This window comes from Rattus norvegicus, chromosome 10 (assembly GCF_036323735.1).
Source record: "Rattus norvegicus strain BN/NHsdMcwi chromosome 10, GRCr8, whole genome shotgun sequence".
In the NCBI taxonomy this organism is placed as follows: Eukaryota; Metazoa; Chordata; class Mammalia; order Rodentia; family Muridae; genus Rattus; species Rattus norvegicus.
The window spans coordinates 78,625,184-78,646,480 of record NC_086028.1 but is presented as its reverse complement, the minus strand read 5'-3'; the positions used below and the strand labels follow the sequence as shown (position 1 = coordinate 78,646,480).

The window sequence follows — 21,297 nt, the reverse complement described above, 5'->3', positions numbered from 1 at the left end:
CTAGAGTGTCCAGAGACCTAGACTCTAAAGCCATCACCAGAGTCCTACTCAGTGCCCCTGCCATGACCCTCTCCTGGCTGGGAGGCTCCCGGTAATATTTAAGAAGATCTCTGGATTAGAAAGCTGTTTTAGGAACTCAATCTAGTGTTAAAGCTGAGCGAGGCTCTTCCCTTCCTATGTACATTGTGATAGCTTAGCTATGAACTGTGTCTGCAAAGGCTTGTGCATGTAAGCCTTGATGCCCAGCCAGAGTTATGAAGACACTAGTTTCATCAATGGATTCGTTCATTGGTTAGATCATTGATAGGTAGGATAGTGACAGGTAGGCTCATTTGTAAGAAGTAGATCATTGTAAGCATAATTCTGAAAGGTGTATCTGTCCCTGGTTCCTTTCTTTCTCCCTCTCTCCCTTCTCTCTCTATTCTCTGGACACCATGAGAAGAACAGTTCTCGATCCCTCTCTTCCCCTCTTCTCTTCTCTTCTCTTCCCTTCCCTTCCCTTCCCTTCCCTTCCCTTCCCTTCCCTTCCCTTCCCTTCCCTTCCCTTCCCTTCCTCCCCTTCCCCTCCCCCCTCTCCCTCCCTCTTCTCTCCTCTTTTCCTATTTTTCTGACCACCAAGAGGTGAGCATCCTCCTTTGCAGCACATTCTTAGTGTCCGTAAGTTCTCCCTAACCACAGGCCTGTTGCAGTCAGGAGACCATGAAATACAACCTTTTAAACTATGGCTCTAAATAGCCTTAAATTGCTTTACAATTTTACAAAAAAAATTAAATCTATGAGTTTATTTTGTCACAACAAAGGCTGATAAAAACACGCCAATAGTCAATAAAAGCATTTAGCTCTGGTATTCCATTTTGCATTTTAGAAAACATCCAAAATACAGTTGTCATCATCCTTAGTTTAGAAATAAGGGACATGAGGCTCTGAGCAGTTAGGTGGTCTCCAAACATCAAGTCCCAGTACTTGGTGGACTTGGGACTCAGAGCTCAATCCAATACACTTTCTGTTACCCAGCTCTGAAGTGAGGTAATAATAGGGCCCGTTATAGATGGGGTGATAAACAGAAATGCTTACTACGAGCAGGGAGGTTATCATCTGTTATTCAGTAGTCATTCCAATCTATTATGTTTCATTTGCCAGTATTGCTCTTTTTCAGCTTCTCTGTCTGGCAGACACCTTCACATTTGAAAAGTCCTGTTTCAGGACAATTATTTGTCCTGTAAAACCTTCTGGAAGATAGAATTAGTTGTTTTTGCTTTTACGTGCCCAGTTGATCTCTCTGCATATATTACCTGCCTCCCATACATTGTCAGGCCAAATCATATGTCTTGAAAGTCAACTGTGAACTCCTGAGACCACAAGCTACAGTTTATTTGAATTTGTATTCCTACTGTTTAGAAACATGTGGCAAGTAGCAGCCTCACAGTGTATTTTGAACAATAGACATCCTATTTCCAAGAGGAAAAACAAGACTGAAACTATTCATAATTGAGGACCAATCATTGTAGCATCCCCTTTGCAGGCAGAGAAAAACGTGCCCACTTAATGTCTTGCTTCCTCTAAGAGACAAGAAATCAGAAATCGAGGGTCAAGTACATCATTGACTCTGCTTCCAAACACCAACAGGCAAAACATAAAACTATCCTGTAATGAAATCAATATTCTATTTCTTAATACTGCTAATATCATCCAAGATAACCACAGATCACATTAGCAAACAGAAAATATTAGATAGAATGAATCTTTGAAATCTGCGTTGCTTCACAGCCTGATATTATATGTGAGGAAAAAAATCAAGATTCTGATAGCTTAAACTGACTTGCTAGTGATTTCATGTTTGGTCAGTGGGAAAGCCAAACCTATGAGCATTTTCTAATCGCCTTTGGTCTTTCTATGGTCTAAAGGAGGGATGAGGAGGTAAAATAACAAACAAATGGAGGGATCACCTTAAGGAGAGCATACTTGTGTTCTTACCCACCCAGTCCATGCTCGGTAAGATATGATGGGTGAAGCAAGAGCCCAGCTTTTGCTTACACTGACCACTTCTATGGATATGCCATTTCTTTGACCACAGACTGTGCCATAGATCTCTGTTCATTGTTAACTCCAAACACTATCCTGGAAAGCAATTAAAGCACAATTATCCTCTTAATCAGTAAATATCACACCTTGTTTTAAAGTAAAGAAAATGATTTCCCAAACCTCTGAGTCAGGCGGGGCTTTCGAGAAGTCTGGTTGGAGAAATACTATAGACCAACAAAGAACCTGTGTTCTGTGGCTAGCACCTTACTTGCCAGCTGTGCCATCACGGGCAAACCTCTCATTTCCTGAATCTTTCATATTTATTAATGAGGATGTGGAGGAGTACAATCCACGAGATAATTATGTACTACTAAGAGTATTTAATGAAAGTGACAGTGTTCCTGTGTGGAACCATCCATCCAAAACTATAGTCCCAGTTCATTCATGAGCAAATCATCAAGCAACCTCAGCTGGAAGGATGTTTTATCAAGTGGTTATACAGCAAATGGCTACACTAACAGTCTGGAAACACTGACACAGTGAAGAAATCCCGAGAGACACTCAGTACCCAGACTGGACTAAGGATACAATAGTCATGTAAAGGGTACCCCAAATTGGAACAAGGACTAGAAATTGGAAAAGGAAATTTATTGAAAATGTCGGAATATCTGCAAATAATCTATAAATCACTTGGTTTCTTAGTTGTGATAAATGCATTGTATATAATGATGAAGGATATAATGGGTATGTTGAAATTTCCCGCATTACGTTTGCAATATTCTGTAAACTGAGACGTTTCCAGAATAAAATGTATTTTTAAGAGATGACAATTATAGAGGGATCCTTAAATGTAATAGATCACATTTGAATGTTAGATTATACCTCGAGATAAGATAATTTTCTGCTGAGTTTTCAGTGGGTTAATCTAGTATAGAATTTGTTTATTTCGCCTGCTGTCCAGTTTGTTTCTTAAATAGAAAATAAAGGGAACCAAACTATATGGCATCCAGGAAGTAGTCCGTGTAGGAGGGCACTATGATGCAGAAAAGTATACCCACCTCTAGAACTGCCCTTACACCTTAGTCAATAATGTTACTTGTCATAAGTTTTCTTCTCATCTGGAAAAATAATAATAGCACAAATGTGGCTTAAGTTAAAAGAAGTCAATGACTATTATAAAAATGCACAGAAGTGTTGTGTGTGATTAGAATTATACACCCAAGAGCTTTGCAGTTGACATATCTAAAGAAAGAATAATTGTTTTCCCAAAGTATCCGTAGCCTAGTCCTCAAAAAATTGAATGTATTACCTTAGATGGAAAAAGAGACTTCAGATATATGATTACATTAAGCGTTTGTGATTCATAGCTTGTTCCAAAGTTATGTAGATGGAGTGGATACAATACAATGCTTTCCTTTACTTTCTTCTTGTTTTGAGACAGGATCTCACTATGTAGTTCTCCTAGTCTTGATCTCACAATTCATCCTGCCTCAGTGTCCTGAGTGCTAGGGTTATATGTTCATGCCACCATGCCTAGTAAACATTCATTCGGAAAAGGAAGGAGCTTGAGAGTCTAAGAAGAGGCGGTGCTAACAGAAGCAGAGGTTAGAGTCCTGGATAGAAAAGGGGATTCGGGTGACTCCAAATGTTGTGAATGGATTTTGCTTTCCTTCTTTCCCTAGTTTTACTTCAAATAGTCTTCAGTAAAAGAAAGGAGGCAGTATTCTTTCTGAAGGATATTTGTTCCCAGTTCTAGATTTGAAGATAGTGTTTCAGAACTTCATTTTCAAATACCATGCTGTGATTAATATGGGATTTATTTTATATCCTTTTTTAAAGAAATCCATACATAACATGGACACTATTTTAAACATATCTGCTTCTATTTCCCTCTAATTTCTCCTGTGTCCCCCAAAATCCCCGTTTTAAATTTATATTTTCTCCATGTGTGTGTTGTTCAGTGATCCTAATGAGTGTCGCTCAGATGCGACACAGATGTGGTGTGTATGGGTCTGAACACTGGAATATGGGTGACATTTGAGGGGGGCTCATTTCTGAAAAAAAATCCTGCCTATCCTCAGAAATTGTCAACTGTCCATAACTCTTTCACTAAGGGAGGGGTCTATGTGTCCCCATCTGTGATGCATTACTGACTGGTATGGTCTTGTGTGGGCAACTATAGTAATTGAGAGTTAATGGGTACAACATTCCTGTCATGTCAGAAGACACTATTCGTAGCAGTTCTCCAAGATGGGTGATAACTCCATAGTCAACTAGGGTGGGCATTTTAGAAACACATTATTTGGTCCTCTGTACAAAGAAATGAGAGCCATTGTGTTTGGCCAAATTTTAAGGTAGCTCCAGGACCCTCAGCTTCAATAATACACAGAGATTTAGTATGAATGGGAGTTTTTGATCTGATGGGATTTTAATCCTTCCTATTACTATATGTAGTAAAAATAAATTTACCAATGCGAATAAAATTCTTCGTCAAATGCCTGTGAGTTAATCCAAAGGAGGATTACTATGAGGGGGTTTGATCTTCAGTGAAAGACAACATAGAACTCCCCAAAGTTCCCAGGAAGAGATTCAAAGTGAGAGATCTACCTTCTTGATACTTTGAAGCAGCAGTCCATGTAAAGGAGCAACACCCCTGAGTCTGAGCCCTCGTCCCTAGAGAGAGGAAGTAGACTACTCTAAGTCATTTATGAGCCTCGCTTTAGATGATCACCAGTCAGACTGGTGTCTTCAATAGAGCAATCCTCATAGATCTAGGCCATACCCAGATTCTGGCCCAAGGAAACTGTGAGGTAGTAAAAATATGTGTTGATTAAGTAAGTAGAGACCGTTAACATTGCAATAGAGAGCATAGTGGATTCTGTTTCTACAGTAGGAATGATGGGGAACCGATGACCCCAGAGGCCATTCTAGATCAGCGACAATCATGTCCTCTAGTTTATTTTCCTGCTTAGGGTTTACGAGAAAAGAAGAGCTATTTGTACCACAGGTGTCAAGCCTGAGACTTTTTTAAACAAAGGGAACAGGTCCTTTGCAAAGCATAGTTAATTACACTTCAGTATGCAACCACAGGTGGTTGACGATAATTATATTCATCTAGTAGTCTTGAGATTTAAAGACTACCCAACAAGGAAATGCTGGAAAATAGTGTTCTGGGAGAGTTTACTCTCTAAGATGAGTCATTTATAGTTGATTTTAGAGAAAGGGACATAGAATGGCATGGTGAGCGAATTAAACCTCTTAGCTCCGGTCCTGACAGTAAATACTAACAACAGTGACAAGTTCCTGTGTCAATCATTCTGATGCCCAAGGACTCAGTTTCATGATCTTGTGGTGATTTCTCTATCTCCAGGGAGATTGTAATAACTCATAAATGTTCCTCTGTCCTCCAGTTACTCTCAGGACCTGAATTCAAACATTAAGTATGATTTGTAAGCCCTTCCACGAGTCAGTTCCCGACCATATCCACTGTCAAAGTACCTGATGTCTGTCATTTTGCACTCACCACAGTGAACTTTGTCCTGTCTCTTGTGTATAACTTGTCCATGTTTGCCATCACATGGGCTTCCTTTAGTGGCTAGAATAATCCCCAAATACTTTTATAAGACTGGCAATATCCTTGCTAACCTCTGGCCCTAGCTTTCTGTGACTTTGCAGGTAGGCACTCCCTGATATCTAAAGTATTTTTACCAGACTTTAAACCATATAGTGCTGGACCAGCTGAGTGGCTCCCCTGATAACCCCACTCTGATCCCAAGAACTCACATAAAAATTCAAGGCAAGAACTCACTCCACAGAATTGTTCGTTGGTTTTAACACATGTACATTGGCACACACATATCTAACCATATGTTCCTTAGACAAATAATTAAATTGAGAAAAACTGTGATTTCTCTTTGTATTATGTACAAGAGTTTATACTGCTCTATAGTATTTATAATATATATTATAATTATTCTTGTGATAATTACTGTTGTTTATTATATTGATTGTATTAATCACTCTGAGGGCTGAGGAACATTTTTTTCTGGACAGTTGGGCCTTTCTTTTTATCCTTTTCTTTCTTATGTGTCTGTTATGTGTAGGGGAGTTTTAATCCAGCAACATGGCTGCTCTGGCAAGGGATCACATCCAAAGATATAGACATACCCTAGATTACAGTATGATCTTTCTGTAATATAGACATGCCATCCTCATATCCTCTTAATCCCTAACAATGAAGGAAGGATTATTTTGTAGAAGTTAGTAGCCATGTTTAAAAGTGATGTTTAATTAAAGGGCAGACACAGTGAAAAGTCAGAGAAATATTTGCCAGAATGAGTCAGAGATAGGATACACTCAATTCATAGAGAACAGAGAGGAAGAGAGGATATTTAAGAGCAGGGAGAGAGGAAAAGAAGGTGTGTGTGTCAGGGGGAGCAAGGAGTGGGGAGGATGAGGTGGTAGGATGTGTTTGTGTGTGTGTGTGTGTGTGTGTGTGTGTGTGTGTGTGTGTGTGTTTGTGAGACAGTTTTACTAGGACAATTTTATAGAGACAGGTTATGGAGCGAACAAGCTAGACACAGGAAGACAAAATAAGCCAAAAAATGAGAAGAAGCCAGAAAATTTAAAACAATCTTCAAAGTTATACCTATGACAAAGTTTAATTTATAAATTGATATCCATAAAAATTAATAATAATAACAATAAAAATGATTGATATAAAAATATCGCCAAAGTTTATATGAGGCCACACAGAGCAATTCAGTCAGAAGCCAAGAGATGCTGGATTGAATCAGTCTGCTTGAAAAATTAGATGGTATGGATGCTAAAAGCTTCCAGGCTAGGCCTAAGGATAGTTCGAACAGAGAAGAAAACACTTTGGGTTTAGCCAAAGCCATGTGTGTTCACACAGCTTGGATACGACTCTCATCTTCTCAATTCATTTGATAAAATAAAAGCAACTTTTACAAATTTGACCCAAGTCAGTTTAGCCAAATCAAGTGCCTTTTGTAGGAAAGGCCTGGGCTATATCCTGGTGTGCAGGTGATGAGAGGAGAGGGGGGCCCTATCCATAAAAGCTGGGCTCTTCTTGTCATTTTCACTATTCCCATCTTAATTCACATATCATCTTTTTACTTGATGTCTAAAATACTTGGTTCTTCAAGGACCTTTCAAGTCCAGAGTATCAATAGGTATATCACTTCATAATCAGGCCCTGTTGCTCTCTAGTCTTAATGCCCAGATCTATTCTTGCTCCAGGGAGCCACATACATTTTCAGGCTTTCAAGCCTTTGGCTGTCTTGCTTCTTTTTCTTAAATACCAGTTCTCTTCCTTCCCTGTAGTAAGCTACTGATCCTCATGGCAGTACCTCCCCTGAGATATCCTCTTTGGCTTCTCAGGCTTGGAAAATTCCAAACACTTTTGAGAGGAGTCCTAGAAATATTGTAAGATACCATACATTTATCTGTCTTTCTCCCACTGCCTCCAATGATTGATGTTAGGCTAAGCTCTTTAGAACCATATTTCAGGGCCAAACACAACTTTGTTGAAAGCAGATCTAGGGAAAATGTTCTGGATCAATGTGCTAAGGGGCCTAGGTCTAGTGATATAGAGTGAGTGTTAGCAGGTGACAGACTCTAAGGGTTTTCATCTTCTTCAGAGCTTTATAAGGTTGGGGGAAAATGCATAATCCACGGATTGTAACTCATGGCTTCAGAAGGAAAGCAAGTCTAGATAACTTTATTTTAGGATGAATAGGAGACTTCCCTATAAACATTAACCCATAAAGCAGACACTTGGGAGCCCGGTGACTGTATATTACTTTTAGCAAGTGATTCTCCTACTATATTGCAAACCTCAAGTTACATCATCTCTTTATGCAATAATAGTTCATAGTATAGTGTCACCTCCAAAGGAAAGTTTCTCGTTTTTGTAACAAAAGTAGAATGTGAACAGACAGTGTTTGGCACATATTCCAGAAGTGTGTTAAAGAAATGTGTGTATTTACACTAAATTAAAAATGTGTTATATACATGTGATATATTTATAACACACATTTTATTATTTAATAAATACAATTTAAATAGTACTAAACAAACTCTCTGTTAATTCCCCAACAGCATAGTTAAGCTAGTAGAGTTCTTTGTGTGTTAACATATATTTCATTTATTTTGTTTTTGTTATTGAAGTTTCATACATTTATGTAATTGGATTTTAGTCCTTTTCATTTGCCCATTCCTCCCCTCATTCCCTCCCTGTCTCATTTGAGTACTTCTTTCAAAGAAATCTCTATCTTTTGTGTTTGGCTAGGGAAAAGTAGCTTGTTACTGAGTGGAGTCTATGAAATTTACCTGTGGCTACACTACTGAAAAAAATGGCATTTCCCTTCCCCTAACAAGCTTTAATTGCCAAAAGTTTGAGGCCATCGACATTTTGAATGGGTGGCATAGGGGCCCATAGTCTTTTGTTTCAGAAGTTCGTCGTCTGAACAATTAAAACAAAGTTGTTCTTCTCTCTTATCTGCCATAGCTAGTTTTCCAAAATACTTAGCACACACCTTTAATCCCTCTGTCTTGAATAATAGACAAGCCATTAGGACACACATCTGATCCAAGACAATGACTGTAAATTTAGTTTGTAGAAGGAAGAACCCATGTTTGAAAGTGATGTCTATTTGAGTAGAAAACAAAGTGACCAAACAGAGAAAGATTCATCAGAATAGGATATGCCCAATTTTGAATGAGAAGAGAGAGGAAAGGGAAGGTACTTAAGAGAGCAGTGCAGACAAAGAAGAGAGGAAGGAGAAAGAGGTAGGTTTTACTGAGAGTTTTTACAGAGACAGGTTGAAGCAAGAACATAAGGAAAGACAGAATGAGCCAGAGAGTGAGAAGGAGGCCAGAAGATTAAAACAGATTGATAGAGTTAGTTTGAGGTCAAGCAGAGCAATTCAGAAAAGGCAGAGAAAGAGAAGCCAGATTGAATCAGTCAGCTTGGAGAAGATTTTGAGTGAGAACAGCTGAATTTAATCACTTGGCCAGAGATCAGAAAGAACTAGGAAGGGTGAGCTTATTCAGCAGCGAGTCTCAGAGGTTGAAAACATTCTAGGCCTAGATTAGATTGTTTGGAGGCTAGAAGCTTCCAGGACTGGGCCTAAGTTAACAGAGAGAAGCAGTAAGACTCTGAGATAACAATTACATTATCTGGCATCAATGGGAGGGGAGGCCTTTGGTCCTGTGAAGGCTTGATTCCCCAGTGTAGAGGAAAGCAGGGAGGTGAGGCAGGAGTGGGTGAGTGGGTGGGTGGGGGAGTACCCTCATGGAAGCAGGGTAAGGGGGTTTGCAGAGGGAAAACAGGGAAAGGGGAATAACATTTGAAATGTAAATAAATAAAATATCCAATTTAAAAAACCCACAATTACATCAAAAGAAGAAAAGCTACTTTTTTTTTATACCCATTTGATTGGTCTGCCAAACTTTAGCTATATGTTATCATTCTTCCTCTTTCAGAAGTAGTGTCTAAATCTGTGTGTGGTAAACAAAAGTACCTTGTTATATGGCCTTTCCCACCCAAGCATTCTGGTCTCTTCAGTAGTTCTACTTAGATTCTGATTTTTAGGAAGGTTGAATCTCCCACTCTTGAAGGACAAGATAGATTTCATTCTTCTTTGTCTGAACTGTCAGACTTACCTTATATTCTCTTCCTTCTTTCCATTGAGTACTGCTGAGCATTGTCAAGCCCAACCAGCTTCCTTCTCTCCATCAGCCTTGGATACTTGAATCTATAAAACTACTTTGTACAGGAAGGAACGGAGAGCCCAGCACAAAATACCTCTAGGAATCAGAAGTTTATAATCTCACTGAACAAATTAAGTAGCGAGGCAGTTCCATGGTTAAGTAAACCCAAGGTGGTCCATGAAAGATAACAGTTTGGGGTCAAGCGAGATGGTTCAGCTTTAAAAACCACTTAGAAACACGATAGTCTAAGTTCAATTCCTAATATTATGGTGAAAAGGGGAATCAACTTCTAAAATTTGTTGTTTGTCCTCCATATATGTACTATATAGCATGCATGTGTTCATTCTCTCTCTCTCTCTCTCTCTCTCTCTCTCTCTCTTTCCCACACACACACATCTTACACACACGTGCACGCACACACGCACACACACACACACACACACACACACACACACACACACACACACAGACACCACACGGTATGATAATACGATGGCTTAAATAATAAATTGGACCTTCCTAGATTTCTATTCTGCTGTCTTATTGTGGTTTGTGGCTTTAGTGCCCGTGTGTGTGTGTGTGTGTGTGTGTGTGTGTGTGTGTGTTTTGTTCAGAGAAAGAGAACTAATGTAATGGCAAGGCATGATGGGGGAGTGATAGAGAGGTATGGGGAGGGAGAGGGGAGGGAATCAGAATATATGATTTTTAGAGATAGATTTTAAAAGATGTTCTCACCTAGAAAATAACTTCAACAGCAACACCAGAGCAACTGTGACCAAATGTATGGTAGCATACTCTAGCCATTGCATAAATTAGCCATCACAATGTTGTTGGCAAAAACAGAAGGAGCTCACCATGGTTGATATTAGCTGCATGGAGGATGAAGAGTCAAAAAAGCTGGGCTTGCCTGTAAAGCAGAGCCTGCTGAGGTGGGGGCTAGTAGATGGTGTGTGTTTCAAGAAGAAATTCTGATACACACCACAGAGGCAGAATCACGGTTATCAGTTCTATGACTGCACCTGGTTCTCCAGAGCCCTGCCTCTATGCTCTAGCTTGCCCTTTAAATGGTGAGCATAGTTGAGTAAGAGCGATGTACCAGTTCCTCTTCATTAGTTCCAAGCAAGGTGCTCTGCCTCAGGCCAGTGTTGCACAGATGCCACCAAAAGATAGCCAAAGTGGGGGATTCTGGCACCGAATGAACCATTCTCTTGCCACTGCTGTGACCTTTGTGTGTTTCTTTCCATCTCAAGTTTTACAGCTACAACATGTATGCAAACCAGGCTGGAAATGAAGAAAAGTGGAACTCTTCAGTCAGCTGCAAATGAAGGCTACGAATTCTTTCCCATGGTTGCGTTAGCAGAATCATACAAGTCTGATTGGGGTTTTGAACATGTAGATAGACAGATATAAATATAGATATAGGTATAGATATAAATATAGAGATAGAGATAAAGATAGAGATAGAGAGAGAGAGAGAGAGAGAGATAGAGATAGAGATAGAGATAGAGATATAGAGATATATAGATAGCAAGCAGTATAAGGGAAACATTGAAGACACCATACATTGCTACCTAATGACAAGTCAAGCACCACAGAAGTAGAAGTAATTTAAAAATGAAGGGCTATCTTCATTTGTTGTAATCTTATACTCACAGGTACAAGGAATATAATGATTTATATAACTTCTGAGCCACTATGAGTGTAGCCAATAGTTTCTCTTGCCAAAATATAAATATGTTACATCATAGAGAGGGATTATAAATTATCAATATTAATTGTAAATATCAAGTGACAGTATCTATATTTATTCAAGTAGACATAGCATATTAGAAACCTTGTCACTTCTGGGTGAATTAAAATCTATTTCTGTGCACAGTGAGCTAAAGAACAATATGGCATGTGCCGTAGTATATTTGTGAAGGTAGGAAGGCTGGTTTCCTCTGAGTAGCCCCCTGTCCTTTACCGTGAGTGTCTTCCTCCAATGAAGACACACCAGCAAAACGTATTGTTGCCTCATGGCAGAAATGAAAACATATGCTTAAAGTAATTTTACAAGATCATTCTCTTTTCACAGTTTATATGAAAAACTCTACAGAAGAAATAGAAATGTAGAAAAGCAAAGCAGTCGCAAGAGTAAAATAGATGACCTGGGACTCTGCACATTTGGACTGTCACCAAATTCAGAGCCCTCAGCTGTTTCTTTTGCTCTTTTGTTCTGAGCACCAGGATAGTGAGGATCATACACTGACACTCTTGAGGGTTTTTTTTTCTGTCTCTCTCACATCTAGCAAGTTAGAAGTACTGTGGGATATGCCATCCTTCCATGCCCTTTTCCATTTAAACTCTTGTTCTTTCTTTTGCTTCTGTCTCTTCTGATGTCTTGCAAGATGACCTATGGCTTTTACAGTTAATGCAGGTTATTAATTCTGTCTATTATGTCAAGAATAGGACAATTTCATGAGTAAGGGAAGTGGGAGAGACAGGACCCTCTTGCTCTCCTTCTCAACTCAGTCGCAGTGTTTCTGGCTGTAGCCTGCCTTTGGTTCTCAGTCCAATGCCTGCTTGCTGACAGAATCCACTCATGTTCTGTTATTTTTAGATGGTACTTGGCTTGATCTGCTGAGTCTTGACCATGCATGCTACCAGAATGTCATCAGTAATAGCATACATTGCAGCAAGCTTTGGTGTTGTGGTCAGTCTGTTCAGACTTCCTGTTTCATTAATGTGGAGAACAGTCCTCACCTAATCAAGGGTGGACAAACAGCTTCTGCTCTCGGTCTTCTACCCTTCTCCTTTCTGGAGAGGCTTCTGTTGATGGAAGAACCTTAGGATTGCCAGTTTACAAAGAAGAACAATGTGTTCTGTTTAAGTTGCTGCTCATATAACGAGACTTCTCTTAATGTAATAGATTTCCATGCTTAAGTTAGACTACGTTGACTTTCACCATATATTTCAGACCATGAAGCAAACATAACATTGTAAAAATAACATCAGTATATATCAAAATTCTGGGGTTTCATTTGTTTGTTTCTTATTACTTTATTAGTGCATCGGAATGAGGTGTTATGTAATAAACTGATGAATGGGGTTTTGAGTGCTTCTATCTCCTTAAAAATGTTTAAGGAATAAAATGTTTTTAAAAAAATAGATAAAATAAATGTGTATTTACCTGGAACAAAGCTTCCCTGGACCACCTCCTTGTATGCCCACCAGCCTTCATGGATTTTTGGTGAATTCTGTTGAGCTAAAGGAGAAACAAACAAGAAGGTAGATTAAGATGTAGCACAGGAGTCATGTTTGGGCTGTTAAGGAAAAATAATAAATATCCATGGCATCACCTTTTTCTTTAAGGACACAGTCCTTACTGAGAAGTACCTAAAGAAATGTTCAGCATCCTTAGTCAATGCAAATGAAAACAACCAGTCAGAATGGCTAAGATCAAAAACTCAGGGGATAGATCAAAAGCAGATGCTGGCAAGGATGTGGAGAAAGAGGAATACTCCTCCATTTTTGGTAGGATTGCAAGCTTTACAACCACTCTGGAAATCAGTCTGGAGGTTCCTCAGAAAATTGGACATAGTACTACCTGAGGACCCAGCTATACCACTCCTGGGCATATACCCAAAAGATACTCCAACATACAACAAAGACACGTGCTCTACTATGTTCCTGGCAGCCTTATTTATAATAGCCAGAAGCTTGAAAGAACCCAGATGTCCTTCAAGAGAGGAATGAATACAGAAAATGTGGTACATCTACACAATGGAGCACTGCTCAGCTATTAAACAATGACTTCATGAAATTTGTAGGCAAATGGATGGAACTAGAAAATGTCATCCTGGGGTTGGGGATTTAGCTCAGTGGTAGAGCGCTTGCCTAGGAAGCGCAAGGCCCTGGGTTCGGTCCCCAGCTCCGAAAAAAAAAAAAAAAAAAAAAAAAAAAGAAAATGTCATCCTGAGTAAGGTAACACAACCACAAAAAAACACACATGGTATGCACTCAATGATAAATGGATACTAGCACAAAAGCTTGAATTACCCAAGATAAAATTCACAGACCACATGAAGCTCAAGGAAAAGGATGACTAAAGTGTGGATGCTTCAGTCCTTCTTAGGAGGAGGAACAAAAACAAATCATAAGAGGAGATATGGAGACAAAGTTTGGAGCAGAGACTAAAGTTATGGCCATTCAGAGCTTGCCCAACTGGGGATCCAGCCCATATACATATAGCCCCCAAATCTAGACAATATTGCTGATGCCAAGAAGTGCATGCTGACAAGAGCCTGATATAGCTGTCTCCTGAGAGGCTTAGCAAGAGCATGACAAATACAGAGGTGAATGCTTGCAGCCAACCATTGAACTGAGAATGGGGTCCACATTGGAGGAGTTAGAGAAGGGATTGAAGCAGCTGAAGGGGTTTGCAACCTCATAAGAACAACAATACTGTACTGGCTAGTTTTGTATGTCAACTTGACACAAGCTGGAGTTATCACAGGAAAAGGAGCCTTTGTGAGACCCTGCAGTAAAGCATTTTTCTCAATTAGTGATCAAGTGGGGAGGACCCAGCCTATTGTGGGTGGTACCATCCATGGGCTGGTGGTCTTGGGTTCTATAAGAGCTGAGCAAGCCAGGGATGCAAGCCAGTAAGAAACATCCCTCCATGGCCTCTACATCAGCTCCTGCTCCCTGACCTGCTTGAGTTCCAGTCCTGACTTCCTTTGGTGATGAACAGCAATGTGGAAGTGTAAGCTGAATAAACCCTTTCCTCCCCAACCTGCTTCTTGGTCATGATGTTTGTGCAGGAATAGAAATCCTGACTAAGACAAATACCAACCAACCAGAGATCCCGGGGACTAAATCACCATCCAAAGAGTACACATAGACAGACCTATGGCTCCAGCTACATATGTAGCAGAGGATAGCCTTGTTGGGCACCAGGCAGAGGGGAAGCCCTTGGTCCTGCCAAGGATGGACCCCCTCAGTGTGGGAGAATATCAGGGTCAGAAGTTAGAGAGGTGAGAAATGGTGGGGGAAAGGAGATAACATTTGAAATGTAAATAAAAAAAAATCCAATAAAAAAAGAAAAGAACCCTCCTTTTTATTTTCTTCAAATATCTTACTAGCATATAAATTTCTTCTTATGGTTTTATAGTTAGGGATTTTTAAAAAGTTTTTGTTTAAAAGGATTTTTCTTACATTTTGATTATATTTTCTGTCCCATCTCAAGAACTTCTGTTCCTAAGATCCTCTATACCTCTCTACCCATCCAACTGCATGTTCTTTATTTCAAAATAAAATGAAATAAAACAAAAAAATCAACAAGAAAAATAACAGCACCACCCCAAAACTCAGTGTGGGTGCTTCCCAAAGCTGCACGCCCAGTAGAGGAGGATGACCTCCCTCAAAACAGAAGGACATGTCTAATTAGGTCAAGGGTATAGGAAGAGCTGTGGTTTTCTGCTAGAGCCTCATAACAAGCTCTCAGGGGATTTGCATTATTTTATAGCAGTAAAGACACAGTGATTCTGTATTGGCTTACTTAACTGTGGTCTTCTTGACTTCTACACACACACACACACACACACACACACACACACACATAGATGTGCAAGGATACATCCATGCATACACACACATCACTTGCTGGATCCATATGCATATGAATTTCAGAGAGTATGTGTCCTTGGTTTTATAAAACATTTATATATTAAATATTAATTTTTATTAAACTACATTCTTATTTTTGATCTCGGTTTACGGAAGATAACTCAGAAGATGCAACAAAACTGGTAATTTGCTTGAATGAGTTGAATATTTAGCCTTTATTTGTTGTCTTAGTTTCATTCAACCTCCTTTTGAAAGATCCCAACTCTGAGATGCAGCATTTTGTGTTCCAAATGATGGGCATAGGGCATTGGGCTTGAACAAGGCTTCGTGTTGACAAGGAACTTGCTAAATCCCTTGAGGTTGCTGACACACTTGTCATACTTTCAACCTGCTTATAAGACTAGAATCCTACAGCTGCAGCACCATGGGTGACAAATAGTTGTTGACACTAGACAAATCCAATCTGAAACTGACAGTGGGGTTGGGTACTTTAGAAATGCACAAAAGAGTGACCAAGGACCCATTTGTAGATCTGGAACATCATCAGCTCCAAGTTGCTCAGTATGAATCTAGGGAGTGGGTGCAGAAGCATGCACCAGATTCCCTGGCTTCTGACTTCCTGTGTGGTACAGTGTCTAGATGTTTCTGTTGCACTTGATGCACTAAAAGCATGACCAGATCCAGAAACCAGATTAAACGGATTGACATAGAATATACCTCTGTACTAGAGAAAAACGAGTTAAAATTCAGAAAGTACTTTGATGTCTCCCCTTTCCCCCCACTCTTGAGCACTACATGACAGACAACATTTCCTTCTCTTTCTCAGGATGTTCAAGGGCATGACCATAGGAGCAAGAGAAGATTCCAAAGTAACTCAGAACATGGACATAGAATATAGACAACACATGATACAGTCCAGCCTAATGGCTTTTTTTTGAAACACTTTCTAACACTTAGCTGAGTGTACATTAAGTATAATTCACAGGCAATACAACCTATCAAAATAGATCAAAACTAATTCTTGATATTTTATTAGTGAAATTCAATTTATCCCTTGCTGGTCCTGTAGGCAGCCTGGAAAAGATGTGTATTTCCACACGCTTGAAAGCAGTTGGCCTAAACTTCATCTACCAGCTCTTCATCAGACATAATTCACAACTTTTCCTTATCTCAGACAGAAATTCCTCAATCTTATCAAAACTCACTCACCTTTGTCTCATCAGGACTGTTGAGACTAAAATAAACAACAAACAAACAAACAAATCATAGCCTTCTTTCTTTACTCTGAGGGCCAGTAGTTGGGGAGTGTCTTGGATGTCTTTCATAGTTTGAATCAGGATTCAACAATTTATGTCATATATATATATATATATTTCCCAAATTACTTTATGAATTTGTTTTTAATTTATGTTTATCTGGAACAATGTATCAGAGCTCACAGAGCTGGACTGAACTCATATACTCTGGAAAAAGAGTAAGCACCCTTAACCACCAAGTCATCTTTCCAGTCTCTAGCTGCAATATATGGTTTTTCTTTTAACACTAAGAATTGTCTTAGATGATATATTTTGATTATGCCTTTGTCCCTCTCCCAACTCCTCCCAGAAGCCTCACCCTCACTGCCAACTTTATGTCCTTTATCTCTCTCTTTAAAAAAGAAGTAAAAACAAAAGCAAAACAAACAACTAAGACAAAGAAAACCAAAACAGAACAAAACAAAAACCACAGATACACACAACTGGACAATATTCTGCGTGAGAGATTTAGGAGCTCCCAATCCTACATGAAAGGTCTTCATCAAATCCCTCCCCAGAAGAATCTACAAGGGAGAGGAGCTGGAGAAATTGTAAAAGCCAGACATTATAGATTACTCCAAGGAAACCATGTCTTCTGGATACAACAGGACTGATGCACAAACAGAGTAATAACAAGAACGGTTCATATAAAACAGAACCATGGAGTTAACTTTCTGTTGGCCAATTACCGAGCATGAGATCCACCACAGTGTGTGGTTGATATGCCCAGTGGCACTCATTTGAGAAAACTGATTGTCTCTTGGCCAACAGGTAGCAATTTGCAAATGGCTTCTTAATTAGGGGTGGAGCTCTGCGTCCACTGCTCCTTCTCAAGGACTGGAACCTCATCTGACTTCAACGTGCTGCAACCATTTCTGACAAATCATGTTTGCGTCAATCCTGCTCTATTCCAGAAGACACTGCTTGCTTGGCGTTACCTGTCACTTATGGCTCTTAACAATCTTTGCACCTCCTCTTCCTCATAGATCCCTGAGCCTCGATGGAAGGGATTTGATGAACACATCTCATTTAGGACCGAGTGCTCCACAGTCTTCCACACTCTGTTCATCATCCAGTGGTGTGTTTCTGTTTCCGTTCCCATCTACTGTGAGGAGAAACATCTCTGATTCTGAGGAGGATCGACTCAGGTACTCATGTGGGACCCAACCTAGTGTAGCCCTGCCAACTTTTTCTTACAGTATTTACACATATTTTAAAAGTTCAACAGAAAAAAAAAGTTAGCTATAGCATAATCAAGAAATTAAAGAAATACTGTTTATTACAGTACTGTTTCAGTGTGTAAAGAAAGCTTGGATACAATACTCTGTAGAGCAGTGATTAGGAAACTAGCTTTTATTAGGAAGACATGTCTCACAGCCTGTATGTGTGCGTCTCAAGAGCCAAGAACGGTCTTGCATTTTTAAGTGGTTGAAAAAAAAATAAACAATAGCAATTACATGTGATGTGAAAATTATGTAAAATTAAAGCTTCAGTGCCCACAAATCATCCTGGCTTCTTACTGTGTTCATTTCTTACATGCTTATTACCCACCAGTCCCTTTCTTGGGCAAAGAACATGTCTGAAAAAACTGTAGGAGAAGCCATTGGGCTCATGAACCCTAAAGACCCTTCCTCTATGATTCCTTACTCAAAAAAGAAACTGGTGGCTGTTAAATTACACACATAAAATTCAAATAAAGAAAAACTATTATGATGAGCATAACATTTTAATTGCAGTTACGACTCCACAAGAAGTAACAATGTATATGATTTATAACAAAAATATTGTACGTTTTAACATGTATACAGTTGGGCCTGATGCACATGAATGTAAAGTAAAGAAATTGGATGCTGGATTGAAACATGTGCAAATAATGCCATGGGGTTGTATGGGAGGTTTCAGAATCATGGCATCACTGACAGAGGTGATTTTCCAAAATAATGAGGATCATACTTTGTCTTTATTCTTGGAACGTTTGTATTGCTAAAGGAAGGCAGCTAGGAAAACTATGTGAAAAGCTACGTATGAAGTAGAGACTGTGGCCTCAGACAAATAAAACATTTTCCCACTCACTTGAATGTCTACTGGGACATGGGATCATTTATCATTATTTGGAACTGTACTAGAGAACACACAGAATCTATGCTTCCACCACCTGCCTTTGTTGGAGCTGATCACACCTTTTCATTAGAACACTCTCAAGAGCCCTCATTAATTTCCAAAATATTTCTCTAGGAATGGTGACACCCTGTTGACAATCTCTGACCTATGGGACTATTTATAACATTATTTGTGTCTTCTAAATAAGCTACAGTGAGGTATTATATTAAACGCTAAGCAGAGGACAATGCTTTATCTGAATAGATGAAAACGACACATCTTACACAACAAGAAGATGGCAGCCCATACCCACGCACATCCATATTCAGGCAGCTAAAAGCACTAAGGGATAACAGGAGGATAGTGGGAGAGAACTCATCCCTTGAGGTGGGAGACTGAAGAATAGAACTAAACTTTCAGCAGAAGAAAAAAAATAATACATACACAGACCAAGAAAGTGGAACAAGAGAGAGTCCAGAGGCTCAGCAAAAAGTGTCAGTGCTTAGCTCCAATACAGAGTGCCATGGCAGCTACCTCAGACCATCACTGAAGTCAAAGAGAAGGCCTTAGAATGTATAGGTATATCTGAGCATTATAATATAATCTAGCAAGAAAATGGGGGAGGGGGTAGCAATACAAGGGACAAATGTCATGTGGTAAAGAACAGAAAGGCAAGGTGGAACCCGAAGCATAGTTAATGATGAACCCATCACTGAACAGAATTTCAGTCCAGCCAGAAAGGAATCTTGAGATCCACATACCATATGGGTGCCATGGAAAGCCCCTGCCATTCAACTGGAGTAGTGTCAAGAAGTCAACTTATCTGGCATCAATGGGAGGGGAGGCCCCTTGGTCCTGTGGAGGCTTGATGCACCAGCATAGGGGGATGCTGGAGTGGTGAGGTGAGAATGGGTGGGTTTGGGGAGAAGAGCTCCCAAATAGATGCAAAGGGGAGGGGAATGGTATGGTGGGATGGTGGAGGGGAAACCAGGAAGGAAGACAACATTCGAAATGTAAATAAATAAAATAACCAATAAAACCAAGGAAAAAAAAGAAGTCAACTAAAAACCCTGCTGAGGGAGTGGCTAAACAATTGTAGAAAAAGGAGTCCTTTCCTTCATAGTCCACCCTGGGAAATGAGGGTAGGTGTCAGGGAACTATATTCTAAGATCAGACCTGCAAAATCCCTCTGACTAGAAGGGATAATCTTTGAGTCTGAACTACACTGAGTGTCCCATAGAGTAGCTGTCTGATTTGAGCCATAGAAGGGGGGAGTCTCACTGAGCTACACCAGTGGGGAGAAAATGTAACTTATCCTAGCACAAACTAGTCTCACTGGAACACTGTAAATACTTCCACTGAAAAAAGACAGTGAATAAAAAAAAATCTAACCAATGTCCCAATTATAAATTCCATACATAGTCCCTATGTAGATACACAAGAAGTGTAAAAAATGCCAAGGCAGTAAGACTCCTCGAAAATTGATCAATTCCATAATAGTAGATGGAGTCTGTAGATAAAATTCCGGATAAAGCATTTAGAACAATGGTGATAAGAATATTGAAAACAGCCAGTGGGAATATGAATCAATGCTTGAACGAACTCACAGGATGTAGAAGGTAATTTAAGTAAAGAAGAAGAAATGTTGAAAAAAATTCAAACCAAAAAATTTGAAATGGAAACTCTTAATAAGAGATTGAAGCTATGGTTCAGTAGGTAAAAACATGAGGATATGAGTTCAGATCCTGGCACTCACAGAAAAAGCAGGGCATCGTTGCACTCATGCCTGTTTATTCTTTGTACTGTATGTGGACAGAAACAGAGCAATAGCTGGGGCTTTCTGGCTACCATGAAGACCGTGTCTAAAAGAATATAGTGGTCACTAATTATTAATTCCTTTACTTGACTTAAGGGAACCAGATGTTGAAGAAACAGATAAACATATACCAGGATGCAAGCAAAACAAACTAAGATATTTGACAACAGATTAGGAAGGTATTAAATATTACAAAACAAAATAGGAATTAATATATAATTTCCAATAATAACTTTAAATATCAATGGCCTCAACTCTCTGATTAAAAGACAGAGACTATCAGATCAGACTAAGACACAGCTCTCATCTGCTTGGGCATGTAAGAAACACATCTTATTGGCCAAGACAAACACAGCTCTAAGGGGAAAGGATGGGATAGAAAAATCACACCACATAAATGGAGCTTGAAAGCAGACAGGTGTCGCTATCAGAATACCCGAGAAAGGAGACTTCAAACAAAAATTAATCAGAGGAGATATCGAAAGTCACTTTATAATGATGAAAGGAACCATTCACCAAGAAGATATAATAGGTTTGGGGAGATGGTTCAGCTGTTCAAAGCCAAGGCTCACAACCAAAGAGGTAGGAAGATAATAGTTGGCTAGTAAGAAAGCTTAGCAGGTAAGGTATACTAACCAAGACACACCAAACCTAGTGCTCTCAGTTTGATACCTGAAATCAATATAGTAGAGAGAGAACCAACTCATGGAAATAGTCTTCTGG

At 39.5% G+C, this 21,297-nt stretch overlaps 1 protein-coding gene across 1 annotated transcript in view; it reads right to left on the bottom strand.

Annotated features, from left to right (window-relative positions):
* The window catches only part of Car10 (carbonic anhydrase 10), a 502,355-nt gene that overhangs the window by 406,941 nt on the left and 74,117 nt on the right, over window positions 1-21,297 (bottom strand). Inside the window, exon 3 of the mRNA NM_001427769.1 lies at window positions 12,926-13,000. Coding sequence (NP_001414698.1) covers window positions 12,926-13,000 — 75 coding nt within the window. The remainder of the gene's footprint in view (window positions 1-12,925; window positions 13,001-21,297) is intronic.